Here is a 16,448-nt window from a genome sequence, read left to right on the forward strand (position 1 = left end):
TGAATGTCGCCTAAAAAAAAAAGTAACCACTTTATGCCTGATGCATTTCTAATGGTGGAACAGGGGACTGAGGATCCTAAGTCTGTCTGTCTTGAGTGTGGGGGATAGGGTATCGCTGGTCGTCTCTTGTAGCCGAAGGACTCTAGAGGTTCACAAAGGTATTGCTTTCTTTTGCTCATCTGTCCTGAGTATCACTTTGTGAAAGTTTCATTCTTACTTTGCCTCTGAAGTTGGTATGTTTGGCACATGCTCATGTTTTTATTGATTCCTAGACTTTGTAACTGGGATGGTTGGTGCATCCATGTTATGAGGTTGGCAAGCAACCGGGGAACTACAGCTATATAAGTCAGCAGTAATGATTTCCAGAAAGAATGTTTTCCTTACTTAGAACTACCTCTTAAATTATTTTATTCAGTACTGCCCTTAACCCATTGTCATTTCAACTTAAGAGCTAAAAGGTGTTCTGCATCTGGAAAGGAATAGACATTCAGACGGAAGATTTCTTTTAGCTATTTTCCAGTACTGATTTTCTAAAAAGGTACTGCTTTTTACACTAGTTTTTTTCTCCAGGTAGAATGGGATGCACAATTCACCTGCAGCTTTTACCCTCTGGGTGGCGCAGCTGGTACAGAGTGGAGTGCCAAGTGCATTACAGGGTTTGTGGGCCACAACAATGCTAATCGTCAGGCCAAAAAGCTGGGTGTGACTGCTGTTCTGCACTCTTACCTGAATCATGTAAAAGGTCTCACAGGAGGGGGTTACTGACACTAGGAGTTTTTTACCTTGTTAAACCAAGAGGCACAAAGATGCCTCTACCAGATCAAAGTTAGGCACAAGTAGACAAATCTAACTTCAAAGCAAATATGCAAAGTCCCAATCTTCAGATGTTTATACTTTCTTTTTCCTAAGTGTTAGGGGAAAAAACCAGAGGTACAGAAACTGCCAGGCTGCTGGGGGAGGGAGTGCTGGCAATCTGCAGCCAGGCCATAAGCACAAGTCCCAGGGGCAGGCTGTGCAGTGCTCAGGAGGCCCTGCACATGGGGCTGCTTCCTGCCCAACTACTGCATCCCCGTCAGATGCCGCATTTATGTCAGCTGGACTGAGGACTAGGTGGTGACCCCCTTGACTTTGCCCCTACTCATAGTGTACCCACCCACCCACCCAACCCCGAACAGAAAAGGTTGCCTGACACCCAGGTTTTGTTGTTTCCACTTTATTGCTCAAGCACATAACTTGAGGCAAGCCTGGACCTTCAGCAACGTGCAGAGAAGAGGCTGGGGGTGGGATGGGGTGGGGATACAACCTGACTGAGAAGGGAAACTGATACAGGAAGTACCGGAAGTGGGTACAGAGGGTGGTCACCATGACACCAGAAAACATCACAGCCACACCATCTGGGGTGAGGACAGGAACAGAGAAATAATGGGCACAGCAGTGGTTCTTCCCATGCCCCTAGCACCCACATGGAGGCCACGTGTTTGGAAATGGACTGGGAGAAAGAAAGGATGAGGAAAGCGGCTGCCCAGGAGTCTCCCTCTCCACCCTGGTTTCACATCAGACCCCATCCCTACCATTCGCCCCCTTCTACCATTTGAAAAATGGACCTAACAAACAGGGAGCAAAATAAATTAACATTCAGATAAGTATATGTGGATGGACATATGTTTGTGTGTAATGGGAGAAGGGAAGAGGGGTGACACCACCTGAAATTAATGCCCCACCTCAGTCCCCCTAGCCTATACCTTTCCCCCTCCCCACCAAAGCCACCATCCAGCCAGATAGAAAAATAAAGGTCTAATTCACTCAAAATTCTTCAGTTTTTACAAAACTAACAGGGTGGAGTAGGGGACAGAGCAGGGGAGGCAGGCAGCCGCAGGAGTTGGGCTGGGAGAGGCTATGCTTCTGTCTCCACCTGAGACTGGCTCCCTGCCGCATCCTTCTTCTGCTCATCCTTCATCTCTGTGTCAACCTGATGGTCTCCTGCAGCTATGTCTGCCTTGGCCTGCAAGGAGGAAGAGGAAGGGGCTGAATTTTCAAAAGTAAAAAAACATACAATTTCTTTTTTTAGCATTAGAAAATATGTGAATAATGTAATTCATCATATTAACCAATTAAATGAGAAAAATCATATGAATTCCATGGGGGAAAACTAAATAAGTACAGTACCCACTCATAATTTAAAAAAACAAACAAATCTCAGTAAATCTGGAAGAGAATGGAACTTCCTTAAAATCGAATAAAGGACTTTTAGAAATAGACCTGCAGCAAACAACATATTAAAGGTGAAGAAAACATACAATTTCTAACAATTAAACAGATATAACAATTCTCCTTCTAGATTTGTCCTAAAGATATACCTTTCCATGTGCAAATTATGAATTTACAATTCATTGCCATACTGTTTAGATACATATTGCAGTAATATTTTAGATAACTTGTATCAACTAAAATATTGAAAATTAATTCCATCTGTTTCTTTTTACCTTTCTTGACATGGCTACTAGAAAACATTTATTTGGCAGATGGCTGGTGCAGGTATCAAAGCTTTTGACCTTGGTGTTATAACACCATGCTCTAGTCAACTGAGATAACTGGCCAGGTTACTAGAAAATTTTAAATTACACATGTGGTTTGCATTATATTTCTACTGGATAGTCCTGGTTTACAACACTGAAACACTAAGAGGGAACTAATTAAAAAAAAAAGATATGCTGTATCCACACAATGGAGTACTACATAAGATAAAAAAGAATGTGAAAGCTCTTTTAAATACTGATGTAAAATAAGCTTCCAGCAATTATTATGTGAAAAGAGCACAGTATGGGAAATAGGTGCTATATTGCCTTCTCTGTTAGGGAAAAGGGAGAAAGCAACATGAATGTGTCTGCTTGTGTACGCATGCGTATACTGGAATGACCAGTTGCTTCTGAGGGGAGGGAGGCAGACTTTTTGCTACACAGCCTTTTGTGCACTTTGAACTTAACTATGTAAATATATTACCTACTTAATACACACACACACACCTGGCTCCTTTCAAAGGCACGCGCACCCCCCCACCCCTCCTTCAAAGGCTCCAGGCACAAAGGAGAACATAAATCAGAGAAGTACACTTGCAGTAACTTAACTCCTGACTCCCCTAGGGCTTCAAGTGGGTTTCCAGCCCTGATCATAGAGGAATGCTGGCCCCATCGGCAGGAGTTACTACCGAGGAAACACACACGCTCCTACTGCTCCAAGGAATAGGGCAACTTCTGGTTTCCACAATTGGCACAGATAACCACAGGCATAAAGAGCCCACGCCAGATGGGTTGGGCAGGGGGACAAGGAAATGCCTCTTTTTCTGTCCATTCCAACTGCCCCATCCTGCTCCTCACCTTGCTCTCCTCCTCAGCCAGCCTCTCAAACATGTTGGCATAGAGCTTCTTTTCCCGGGCAAGCTGTTTGCGGATCCGCTGCTGGCACACAGCCAGTTGGGCCTTGGCAGCTTTGTTGCTGGGGTAGAGCTGCAGGACCTTCTGGAAGTCAGCCCGTGCCAGGTCAAAGTCATTCACAGCCAGGTGGGCTTCTCCCCGGCGGAAGAGGCCCTTCTCATTGTTGCTGTCCAGTTCTAGGGCCTAAGGATGCAGAGGAAGCAAGATGGTGAGACCTTAGGTCCTACAGCTCATCAGGCCAAGGCTGGGTTTTATATATTTATATTTCTGGGGTCTGGGGTACAGGGATGGAACTCTGGACCTTGGTGTTATCAGCACCTTGCTCTAACTGGCCCGCCGTAACGCTGGGAGGAACGGAATTGGCTGGCTCTACCCCAGCAAGAGCAAGGCTTGGGAATGGACCAAAGTCTAGGAAGGGACCTCATTTAGTGCAAGAGGAAGAGAGAAGACACCAGGCCTTTGGGTGAAGGAGGAGGAGGACCTCTGATGTTTCCATTCTCTTTTGAATAAAGCAGACAGGTAAGAGGGAGGCTAAAAACAAGTGCTTCCTCCAACGCCCATCCCAACTGCCACTACCACTGAAGCCAAAGTGCTCACTACTTGTATCTGTGCCTCTGGGCCCATCATCTCAGAGCTCCCACGGATCTATCCCTACCCTAGTCACTGAGGTCAAGTTCCAGACATGCTGGCAGCTCACCCAACCCTGCCTGTGACTGGTGCCTCCATGTCCTCTAAAGGGGCCTCACCTTGTTACAACTTTCAATGGCAGAGGAGAAGGCCTGTAGTTTCAGATGACACATGGCCAGGTTGAGGTGGGAGGCCAGTCGAAGAGCTTGTGCTCTCTTCACTTCCTCACTGGAAAAACTTGACTCATACTCCAGCCAGGACACAATCTTCTTGTACTGTTGTAAAGCTTGCTTGTACTTGCCTTCCTAGAACAGGAGGCTCAGGCACTCAGGACATAGTGAGTGGCACCATGCTAACATACCCTGCGACGTCAGTGATCCACGGATATAGGAGAATCCCACCTCCACCCCCCAACAAGACCAGTGAGCTCAGATATACTGGGTGAAGACTGCAGGTACCTACCCATCCACTTCTTGGCAGAAAATGATCTCAGCCAGCAGTGGGAAGGGTGGACCCAGAATAGCCCTCTGTGGGACAGTCTTAGGACCATGACAGTGGGCTCACCTTGAAGAACACAGTGCCCCGCTCTTTCACTATGGTGCTCTGTTCCAGCTTCTCCTCTGAACTCATTTCCCAAGATTCCTTGGCCTGCCATGTCCCGGGGGAGAAACAAAGTTGTCAGCTATCCCAGAGTCACCTATAAGGTGGGACCTGACTTCACAATAGGGAAGACCTTGAACAAACTCACCTTCTCAAAATTCTTGAGGTGTAATTCATATTTCAGTGTGGCATGTGGTGGGATTTGGAACTTCTCCTTCCCCACATTGCCAAAAGCATAGCTGTAGGGGTGAAAAAACTTGGGCCATCAAAAGGCTTCCTGTCCATTTCCTGGAAAGTGCCTCCCCATCCTTTGAGACTTGGGCCAAATGTCTCCTGTTTGGCAAAATCATCTGTGACCTCTTCATACAATTAGGTGGTCCCCTAGCATCGTCTATATCCTCCTAATAAGTCGGAACTACACAGTGGTACAATTACTAACTTAAATGGTACCTCGCTGAACAGTGAAGTGCTAGAAGGCAGAACAATGTTCTGCTAGTCTTTGAACCTCTAGAATTTTCAGCTGTGTGGCTGACACGTAGTAGGTATGTTTCAATAAACAACGTTAATGATGGAAAGAATTAATGGAAGATGAAAATCTTAATGTTGGCAGTGGAGGGAATCTGGAGGAACTATGACCGAAAAGATTAGGCTTCAATCCAAGGAGATGTAAACAATCGTGACAATGCAGACTGTCTCTTCTAAATACAGCGAAGAGATCATGATGGCATGTATTTTGGTGTGCCCAGAGTGGCAGTGAACATTTAGATCTCTGACCCCAGTTTGCCTGCTGGCTCTACAAAGTGCCCACCCCTCACCTGGGCTTGAGGTACACAACGGAATGTTCTCCTTTCTCCATACGCAGAATGGCTCTCTCCAGCCCATAAGGCAAATCCAGACTCTCCCCTTCACCGACCTCAAAGCGGAGCTCCCGCTGGTCAAACAGCTGGTCCTTGTAGTACCCTTCCAGAGCGACTGGCATGCAAGAGAGGCAATGTACCAGAGGCATGAGAGGGCAGGTGTCTGAGGAAGGATGCCATAAGCTTCCCTACATCACCCCATCACTTCTGGCCCCCAAGAACCCCCCATTGTGTTCTCAAGAGGGATGTGAAGAGGGTATGGTCCAACGATGAGAAAATAGCCTCAGAGAAAGGAAGGGACTTTCCCAAAGCCACCCAGGGCCTAAGGGTCAGAATGAGGGCTGAAACGTCAGACTGTACTGTCTCACCCTCCACAATAGCGCCCTCATTGGGCCTGGCATAGCCTTCACCCCGAGTCCGTATTCTGCGGATGATACCGCCATCTTCATCTTCTGTCAGGTCCTCTCCCTTGAACTCAAACAACTCCACCTGTGAGATGAGACAGAAGGTGACACAGCTCCTTCCCACACTAACTCATCGACAGTGAACTATAACCTCTCATCCAGAAGAGCCCCTGGTAACTGTCGGACCGGATTTGACCTGACATCTCAGCAGTCTTCTGAACATTCTCTGGGTGTCCACTGGTTGATTCAACCATTTGCAGACTGAACAGAGTAAAGTTCCATCTGCTCAGTGAAGTCTTTCTTTGTCCCCCTGACCCACGAGGGAGGCATTTCTTCCTTCCTCTGATCTCCAGAGTACCAATATTCTTTTTTTTTGGCCGGTAAGGGGTTTGCAACCCTCAGCACAGTGTGGTCCGCACCAGCTCAGCCAGTGAGTGCACCGGCCATCCCTAGATAGGATCCGAACCCGCGGCCTTGGTGCTACCAGCGCCGCACTCTCCCGAGTGAGTCACGGGGCCGGCCCCCAATATTCTATACTGCTATTTATAACTATATAGTTTCTGATCTCTGGACTCCTTTCAGTTAAAATCTCCTCTGTGTACTGCTCCTGAGATAAAGATGCCTCACCCCTTACCTGCTTTGAGTATGCAGAAGGGTTTGTGGCCACCTCTTCCTATGAAGCCTCCATTATTGGCCACTTTCTGGCAGCAGCAGCAGAGCCAGCTGCCCTCTCCATCCCTCCTCCTCCTAAGGCCAGGCTCTCAGCCTTGGCTACATTGTCTCCAAAAGGCAGGAAGGGCTGGAGGGCAGCCAGGCATTGGGCTGAGATAAGGCCTGGCTCTTTGCCTGGATCTTTGTGGCCGGACACTCACCTCGAACACAAGCGTGGCATTGGGGGGGATCTTTGGAGGGCTGCCTGCTGAACCGTAGGCATATTCTGGTTTGCAGGTGATGTGGCACACTTCCCCCACCTTCATGGTTGCGACAGCAATGTCCCAAGCCTTGATGACCTCCCCTGCAGGTACAGAGGAAAACAGGTCCCCCTTAGCAGGGGTCTGACTATGGGCTCAAACAGTGCCCCCAAAGAGTGACATCCAAGGGGAAGCTGGACACCCTTTAGAAATGAGACCAGGAGGTAAGAAGCCTGGTTGCATTAAGTGCTGTTAGGTCTCAGAAGTCTAGAGATCATTCAACTCTGGAACAAAGGAGTTCAAGAAGACAGCCAACCACTGAAAAGGAAGTGAGATGCTGAGAGGTGAAGAGGAGGGGGAAACAGAAATCAATATAGTTAAGAACAATAGAAGAATGTGTAACAAAAAGAGTAACAAAAGAAAAAAAAGAAAGTACAGACTGCGGTAGACCACTCCTCCTCAAAGCTTGGTCTGAGGATACGGCTTCTGCTTGTGACAGCTTACAGCTATCTTGAAGCCTAACCTGCCGGCCCACTAACCATGCCTACCTTTTCCCAGGTCAAAGGAGAATTTTTCCTTGCGTTCCAGACTGGAGTCAAACTTTGTGCCATCTAACAGCCAGCCAGTGTAGTGGACAAAGACTCGGTCCCCAATCATGGGTATCTCCGTGCCTGTGCCCTCTCGTTTGATGACCTGGGAGGAAGGGGGAGGAAGTGAGTACCCCAGGGATGGGGGCAGAAAGGAGCACCAAAACTACTTGCAAGCCTCTGAGGGGAACATGAAGGGACTCTTGTTTTCATCATCCCCTGCCTACATGTAAGCAGAATCGAGGGACTAATCTTCAAACGATTCTGATACTAGTAGTCTGGTTAGGAGGCAACTAATCTCCCCTCCTTTCTTGAGGTGCTGCAAGACTTGGTTTAGAAAACTGGAGACAAAAGATCAGAGTTCAAATTTTTGTTGTATAATCTTGGCTAAGTCTCCATCCAGACCTTACTTGTAACTAGTGATGATAATCCCTATCTCCCAGAGTTGTCAAAAAATTAAACTGGCAGAGAGTTGAATAAAAGATTATTACTATCATCAGCAAAAGGAAAAGTATTTCTGCTAAATTTCCTCATTCTTCCTAAATGCCGGTGGTCCTCGGATCAGAGTCTGGTTCGGAGATAGGAAAACGAAAGGAATGAGCAATATGAGAATAGGAACAGTTCAAAACGGGTAAAAAGAAAATACCAGGTTATAGATGAGCACAGAGGCTCTCCATCGGGCCCTAACCTCCGAGTCGGACTCCTCACTGGTAGGTTAATTAAGTTTTTATTTCTGGGCTGGAGTATTTCCCAGGTACTTACAGGCTTCTGCATCTCTTCTTTAGCATTTATAAAAGGTGATCCCACGGGCCACCTGGTACGTGTGTGTGTTTCCCTAACGGAAAACTTCCATGACAGAAAGACAGGCCTTGAGGAGTCGAAAAGTAAATGGGAAGGAGTGGAGAATAAATGGGGAAATGACCCTTCCTGAAGTAACAACCTTGTAAAAAAAACGGCAGGACACTGGAGAGAGAAGGGGAAGCCACATGCCCACAGGAGAACAGTCAGAGCAGGGGATCGAGGTCCCAAGTATCTGGGGCAGACAAATGCATGTGGGGACCAGGTCAAGACTTGCCCAAGTCACACAAGCGTGGAGCTGAGCACTAGGAAGCCAGGACGAGGAGAAACAATGGCTGGGAGAGGGCATGAAATGCAGGCTTGGATTTCACCATCTTGGACCATCCGCGGAACCTGCTCTGAAGCACAGCGGGTAGCCCTGACCCAGGTCAACATGACCTCCCTCGCTCCCCAGGCCATGTGCAGTGCAGCCGTTACTGAGCAGCAGACTCCGCAGCAAGCACCTCCCCCGCCCCACACCAGGAGCCGCACTGGGGAAAACGAGGGCGCGGGAGGGAACTACGGGTCCCGGCATGCACCGCTCCGCCTCCCCGGGGCCGCCGAGGGGCTCGGCGTGGCTCAGCCGTTGACCTCACGGGCTCCCGGCGCCGGGGAGGGGGCGTCGGGCGGCACACGCAGGCCTCCGAGCCGGGAATCGCTCCGGGGCGCGTTTCCTGTCCTGGCTACTATTTATCTGCCAGGGCGGCCGAGCTCTCGCACCCCTGGCTACGGCTGGCGGCGTGGGCGCAGGCCCGGCCCCTCGCTGCGGCTCGCGTGCCCGCCCCTGTCCACGGCACGGTACGGCACGCCGGAGTTGGCGCTGCAGCCTCGGCCGCCTTCCCGGGCCGGCAAGGGGCCGCGCACCTAGGCCGCCCCCTTCCGAGCGTGGGGCCGCCCTCGGGACCCCCAACACGCAGCCCGGTCCAGGAAGGCGCTGCACCCGGCCGCCCGCCCCACCGGGCCGCCGGCCGAGGCTGCACAAGCGCGTCTCCAACCCGTGCCCCGGCCGGGGGCTCCCGGGCTCGGCGAAGGGCGCCTGCGTCGGGCGCCCGGCCCCGGCCCCTCACCTTGAGCACGCCTTCATCTTGCTTGGGGCTGATGTCCACTCCCTCGAGGGGCAGCGGCGCCGACTGCGCCCCGCTCTCGGCCGCCTTCATCTCCTCGGCGGTCATCGCCGCTCGGGCGCCAGCCAAGCCCTCCGGGCCGCGGGGCTGCGTGCGGGCGCAGGGCGGACGGGCCGCAGGTCCGATCCCTGTGCTGCCGGCGCGCTAGCAGCCCGCGGCGGAGTCCGGAGCGGGAGGAGGTGCGGAGTGAGCGGCCTGGGGAGCGATTGGTCCCACCCCGCCGCGAGGGAGGGGCTGGGAGGAGCGGGAGCGAGGGGCGGAGGGGGCGGGGTGGAGAACTTTCTAGAGGCGGCGGCGGCGGCCGAGCCGGTCGGGCTCCTCGGGCTGGGGGCCCCTTTATGAATTCTTTTTCTGGTTCACTCCTCCCCCAGGCTGCCTACCTCCTCCCTCACGCTGGGACCCTCGGTCTCTGGGGCCCGGCCCCGCCCCGCCCGTTTCCCGGCCTAGCTGGATTCTTCTAGATCCTTCTCGATCTCCGTCATCACTCCCAAACCCAGCCTGCCAACCGCCGCAGACCCGCCCCGTGCACTGCGGCCGCGGCGCGGTCTGCCCGGAGCCGGGGAGGCGGATGTGCGCGGCCCCGGGGCGCCGGCACGGACGGCGCGGCCGCCCCCTCTGCCCGCGGGGGCAGCGCCCGGCCCGGGGGCGGCAACCTCGATATCCCCAGAGCGGGAAAGACCCGGCCCCTGCCACATGTTGCCCTCAGCTCTTTAAAATACTGGGAGCAGCCGGTTGGCAAGAAGGACCCGCCCGGCCAAGAACGCTCACTGGGGCGCGTACTGAAGGGACCTTCCCGACAATAATAAAACTGCCGTTTCGGTTAGTCCTTAAAATCAAAAATGGTTTCAACTCACGGAAAAAGTCGTTCTGTTTTACTAAGGGCCCCTGGGAAGGTATATTTTCTTCTCAGTGCTCGGCTCGCAAGTGTTTATCGACTGCCCGCGCGGCGCCTGCCTACCCCAAACCACGGTCGTGTGACCAAGTGGTCCATCTCCAGAGGGTCCTGATTTTCCTCAGCACTTGGTGTCAGTGTAACTTGGTGCCTGGTGAGTGGTGTCAAGGAGCTATTGGCTGCATGAGTCTTTATTCCAATAATAAACCTCTTTGCGGGGAGCTCTCCCTACGTTCCTGGCACTGCTGCTTTATGCGAACAGTATCATCCAGGTAGGTAATTAAGAAAGCTGTTGTAGATGAACTTTCAATATCGTGACTTAATTCGTCGTGGTCCCTTCTGATGGAACTTGAATAGGAGATGTAGAACAAATAAAATCATTTCTCCAGCATTTTATGAGTTTAGCCACAGCTAAGAAATTTCTTTTTAGGTGACTAGAGATACCCTCAGAGGATATGGGGGGAGGGGGGGCGGGGTTGTCTCTGTAGGGATTAAATCTGTTTCTTTTCTGCAGAAGTAACGATGCCAAGGCCCACCACCACTGCAGGGGACCGGGAAGGTGGGTAGGAGTGTGCGTGCGGGAACTCAGTGATCACACAGGTGCAACTGCTGGTCCCCTGCGTGTGGTGGTTTCTTGTAATGCCAGGGCCGTTGGGTATTATCTGGCAGAACGAGTGGGGATAGAAGAGTCCACCTGTACAGTAAAGCTTTCTTGTGTGTTCTTCATTGGAAGCAGGCAGCATAGGTCTAGCTCCGTTTGTTCCCTTCAGCACATACAAATCGAGCCCTTCAGATGTGCCTGCCATTGCGTAAACATTACGTCATAACACAGAAAGAGCAGGTGCTTTGCAGTAAGGAAAGATCTGGGTTGCCCCTGTGCTAGCTGTTTAATTTGAGGAAGTTACTTAATCTTTATGTCTCAGTTTCTTGTCTGTAAAATGGAGAGAGTGGCATCTCTTAATGAGGATGATTTCATGGTTAAAAAAGAGGAAATGTATGTATAGTATCTATGACAGGGTTACCCTCCAAGCTGGTGGTTAATAAATAATGGTTATTATCCTAATGTGATAAGCGCTGTGCTGAAGCTGGGGACAAGGTGTTAACAAAGGTCTGTAAGAGAAGGAAGGATGGGGTGGAAGGGCATGAGGACAAGGTTTCCAGTGAGGCAGCGAAGGAGTAAATGCCACAGGCATTGGGGTCTTATAAGTAGGACCTTACTGCTTCTGGAATTTTTCCTGGTTGTTCACATTTATTTTTCTGATTGCAAAACTTATACATACTCATTGTAGAAATGCACGGGTGTTTTATTCTCATTCCTCCTTATCCCTTCCCCAGCCCATTTAAATGAGTATTCTCAAAGATGTTTAACTGATACCACTCAGAAGTCTTCCACAATCTCCCCTTTCTACACGAGGAAGAGAGCACTTTTTATCCACCTTCATCTGTAGGTGACGCATGCTTAGGTTAAAAGCTTTGTTATTGCCCAAATGAGCCTGTCTGAGTTTCCCTGGCTCATCTCCCTGACTCTGAGCCTTAACACGTGAAGACCCCTTGTTTTCTACAGTTGATATTTTGATTTTTTTAGGCTGCCAGTGCACTTAAACATTGAAAAAATTATGTATTATTTGAGTCATTCAGAAGAATATGAGATGAGTATATGAGTGTGTACATGTATGCATGCACACATATGTCATGCAGCATACCAATACAGAGAAACTTGGGAATCTGCCACCCAAACTAAGAGTTAGGACATTATCAGTATAATTTATGTCAAAAATGTAATGCCAAAAAATGTTAAAGACTCTAATATAATTTCTTGGTACTTTTGGTGCCTGTTGATTGAGAAACACAAACTTGACTGACAAAAGAGTTACTACACATTTCATAAAACATTTTATTCACTTTAGTGATTACAGCTCCATTTACATACGGTTTTAAAATAGTATTCCTATATGTGGGGTCTGCACATAGTGGAGACCTGTGTAGTGTAAATGTTAAGATCCCCAGCTCTGGATTGGATTCACATGGGTTCAAAGTCCAGCACAGGCTCTGGATTCGTTTACCCAGGTTCAAATCTCAACTTTATCATTGACTTCACCATGAGTCCTTGGGCGACTTTTCCTCCTCTCTGAAATGCCAGTCATGAGAATACCTATCTCATCCGGGTTTTCGCTGAGGGTTAAATGGGTTATTATGCGTGAAGTACTTAAAACAGTACGTGACACGTAGTGAGAAGGTAAATTGTGGTCAGTGCCATGTTTTATTCAGCCTGTAGACCTGTAGACCGCTGGAATGGGACAGGATATTCAGTGGTTGTCCTGCTGAAAGAAGGGTTTTTTCCTTCTCTTTTATAAAATCTAATTTCTGGCTTCACATAAAAATGTATTTTTTGTTTTGCTCTGAGGGGCAGAAAAAAAAGTTATTTTTCATCCTACTGTATCTACAGATGTGCTGAAATTTGGCTTTAGCCTCGTTCTTCAGAGGGCCAAATAGCCAAATGCTTATTTCAGCATTATTTCTAGCTTCCTCAAACTTGTGTGTGATCAAGGATCATGTGTTTCTCATCATGTCTAATTAGCATAACTAGAACAAGGATTGTCATTTGGGAAAAATACCCTCTGTCACACTCATTTGAAAGTAAACATGTATTTAATATCATAAATGTGCACTGTAGTGACCACAGGAGTAACCTAGCTGCTGTCACTACAGAGAAATTAAGAAACTATAGTTCTTTCAGCATAGTGTCAAACTTCTGTGATTAGTTTAACATTTTAAATAACTTGAATTGTAATAGTAATAAAAATTTATGCAAGAGTGGGTGATCAAGGGCCTTGTCCACGCCCCCTAATGTCCGCATCCAGCCCAGCTATGACCACCAAGCTGCTGCCAGAAGCATCCCAGACTCCTGAGCTGAGGCGAGGGTGGTGCCAAGGGCATCAGCCACGCCCCCCCATGACTGCATCCAGCTCAGCAAAGACCACCAAGCCACCATGGGGAGCCCCCTGGGCTCCCCTGAAGGAATGAGCGGGGTGCCACGGGCCTCAATCACGCCCCACTTCCCTCCTTCCTCCTCCTCCCACCCTCCCTCCCTCCCTTTTCCCCCTCCACCTTCCCCCAAATGCTCTGCAACAACATCTTAGAATGTGAAAAAAAAAAAAAAATTAGTTAATTAATTTAAAAGAGACTTTAAAAAATTTATATAAGAGTTCAGATTTACTCTTGTATCCAAACGTTCATTCTGTGTTGGTAATAGTCAGTTTTAGTCTAATCAAATATTGACTTAAATATTTATCCTTTCAGCATTTAGAAGAATATGTACTCAGAGCATCTCTGAATTTAACCCATAGGCTCCACAGAGGTGTTGTTAAGTGGCCCTTCTCTCTGTCATTGGCCTTCTCCCGGGGAGCTGTTTTGGTAGGTCCTTGGGTTTGCTTCTTCAGGTTTAATTTCCCCATGGGGAAAAAGATTGCTGCGAGCCCTGGCCACGGTTGGGGATAGTCACACAGACTCATGGACAGACCAAGTCTTTTCCTGGATAGACTCATACACCTTTGGGGAGGTGGAGTATCTTTTTTTTTTTTTTTTAAGGGTCTCTTGGTTTGCCAGGGGTTTCATCAGCTAATCACTTGACACCCCAATCAGCCTCTCTTTCTCTCCCATGTGAAGGGAAAGAGAATGATGGAGAATGTACCTCAGCCCCTGTCCTCAAGGCTTCTTCCCACTAATTTTCACTTCCTGTAGATGGTTGGTTGGTGTAAGGATGTTTATTGAGCACCTACTAGATTCCCAGATCAGACTAGAGGCTGTGGGGTGCGTAGAGTTTACAGCAGAGTTAATCTGCCCTTAAGGAGCTCGTACATACAGAGAATTAGAGCAAAACCCAGGGCAACCAGCGAGGCAGAGCTTCGAAGCGCGGAGAGCGACATCTGCTAAGGGAAAAGTATTCTGGGAAGGCCTCGCGGAGGGCCAGAACTTGAGAAAAATCTTGAAAGATGGATAATCATATTTATTTACTTAAGAAAGAATATGAGGTAAATCTTAAACATGTAGCTTGATAAAATTTTACATTTATAGGTACCCACAAAACTACCACCCAAATCAAGACACAGAAATTCTCAACACCCCAGGAGGCTCCCTCATGCCTCCTCCCAGTCAGTAACCATTTGCAAGAGTGACCATTACTCTGACCTCTATCACAGTACATTAGTTCTGATGTTTTTGACCATCATTCAAAAGGAATCTCATAGTATGTACTCTTTAGTGATTGGTTTCGTTCATTCTGTGTTATGTCTGTGATATTTATACATTTTGTTACATAGAGAGGGACTTCATTACTTCTCATTCCTTTATAATATTCTGTAGTCTGAATATACCACACTTTATCCGTTCTAATGCTGATAATATTGTGGTTGTTTTCAGTTTTTGGCTTTTATGAATACAACTTTCATGAATGTTCTTTACCTGACTTTTGGTGAGCATAAATGCTCATTTCAGTTTGGTATGTATCTAAGACATGGAATTGGTGGGTCATGAATTTTCTTTATATTTACCTTTAGTAGATACTGCCTGTTTCCCAAAGTCTTGATATCAAGTTAACACTCCCACTGAGAGTGTATGAGAGTTCCAGCTGCTCCACGTGTCACTAAAACATGGTATTGTCGGTCCTTTTAATTTTAGCCCTTCTGGGGGATGTACTGCTGTGTAACTTTTGTTTCCTTGGTAGTTTATGAAGTTGAACACCTTTTCATATACTTATTGGCCATCTGGATAGCCTCTGTTGTGAAGTACTTATTAAAATCTTTGGGGGCTGGCCCGTGGCTCACTCGGGAGAGTGTGGTGCTGATAACACCAAGGCCATGGGTTCGGATCCCATATAGGGATGGCCGGTTTGCTCACTGGCTGAGCGTGGTGCTGACAACACCAAGTCAAGGGTTAAGATCCCCTTACTGGTCATCTTTTAAAAAAATAAAAAATAAAAAAAATAAAATCTTTGGCCTATTTTAAAAGATTTCAGTGTCTTTCATTATCAGTTTGTGGGATTTCTTTTTATATTATAGATAAGATTTACTTTGACAGATATATATTGCAATAATCTTCATCTGGTCTGTGACATGCCTTTTCAGTCACATAATGGTATTTTTTGATGAACAAATATTTTAATTTAATTTTATTATTTTTATTATTTATTTATTTTTGTGGTTAGTGATTTAAAAAATTTTTTTTTTATTTTTTAAAAGATGACTGGTAAGGGGTTCTTAAGCCTTGACTTGGTGTTGTCAGCACCACGCTCACCCGAGCGAACCGGCCATCCCTATCAGGATCTGAACCCGTGGCCTTGGTGTTATCAGCACCACACTCTCCCGAGTGAGCCACAGGCCGGCCCGGTTAGTGATTTTTATGTATGTCCTGGTTAAGGAATCTTTGCCCTGGTCATGAAGATAATCTCCTTAAAAAAAATTTTTTTAGAAGCCTTTTTTAAAAATTTTTCACATTTAGGATTATGATTCATCTCAAATTCATTTTACATATGAAATAAGGTAAGGAGTCAAGATTTTTTTCTTTTGTATGGATGTACAATTGACCCAGCACCATTTATGGAAAGACCACCCTTTCCTCATTGAACTATGGTGGCCACTGTTTGTCTACCAGATGTGACCATATATTTATGGATGTTTATGGACTCTTTTTTTGTTCCATTGGCCTTAGTTTATTCTTGTGCCAATACTTCAGTATCTTGGTTGCTATGGCTTTAAAATAAGTTTTGATATCTGGTATTTAAATCCTCCGGTTTTGTCCTCTTCAGGATTGCCTTGCTAGTCTAGGTTCTTTGATTTTCTGTATACACTTTAGAGTCATCTTGTCAATGTCTAAAAAAAATATTGTGATTTTGATATGGATTATCTAATTTGAATCTATACATCAAATTAGGGATATTTGACATCTTAAAATGTTGAATCATCCAACCCATTAACAATTAGGTATTTAATATTTTTCAGCAGTTTTACATTTTTCAGTATTGAGGTCTTGCACAGTTTTTTAAAGATGTATTCCTAGATATTTTTTTGGTGTTGGTACTATCGTAAATGCTCTTTTCTGAAGTTTTTCTCTGTTTTTTGCCAGTATATAGAATGCATTCGTGTGGTTTCTTTTTTTTTTTTAATGTTAATTGTGGTGAAAT

At 47.3% G+C, this 16,448-nt stretch overlaps 1 protein-coding gene across 1 annotated transcript; it reads right to left on the reverse strand.

Moving 5' to 3' along the window:
• Positions 1-1,197: 1,197 nt before the first annotated feature.
• FKBP4 (FKBP prolyl isomerase 4) lies at positions 1,198-9,727 on the reverse strand. The gene is made up of 10 exons (XM_063101841.1): positions 9,322-9,727; positions 7,379-7,523; positions 6,792-6,934; positions 5,884-6,004; positions 5,474-5,630; positions 4,807-4,897; positions 4,623-4,706; positions 4,178-4,363; positions 3,375-3,614; positions 1,198-2,002 (listed from the first exon to the last, which is right to left on the reverse strand). Exons 1-10 carry the CDS (start codon positions 9,424-9,426, stop codon positions 1,895-1,897), a joined length of 1,380 nt encoding a protein of 459 aa, XP_062957911.1. The 5' UTR covers positions 9,427-9,727; the 3' UTR covers positions 1,198-1,894.
• Positions 9,728-16,448: the final 6,721 nt, after the last annotated feature.

Source organism: Cynocephalus volans, chromosome 1 (assembly GCF_027409185.1).
Source record: "Cynocephalus volans isolate mCynVol1 chromosome 1, mCynVol1.pri, whole genome shotgun sequence".
NCBI classification, from domain to species: Eukaryota; Metazoa; Chordata; class Mammalia; order Dermoptera; family Cynocephalidae; genus Cynocephalus; species Cynocephalus volans.

Excerpts from the sequence above, each read along its gene's own strand:
- FKBP4 (XM_063101841.1), bottom strand. The coding sequence starts at position 9,426 with ATGACCGCCGAGGAGATGAAGGCGGCCGAGAGCGGGGCGCAGTCGGCG. Across the intron at positions 4,364-4,622 it reads GGGGCACTGTGTTCTTCAAG|GAAGGCAAGTACAAGCAAGC; the intron begins GTGAGCCCACTG and ends CTCCTGTTCTAG. Across the intron at positions 2,003-3,374 it reads TGGCTGAGGAGGAGAGCAAG|GCCAAGGCAGACATAGCTGC; the intron begins GTGAGGAGCAGG and ends TCCTCCTTGCAG.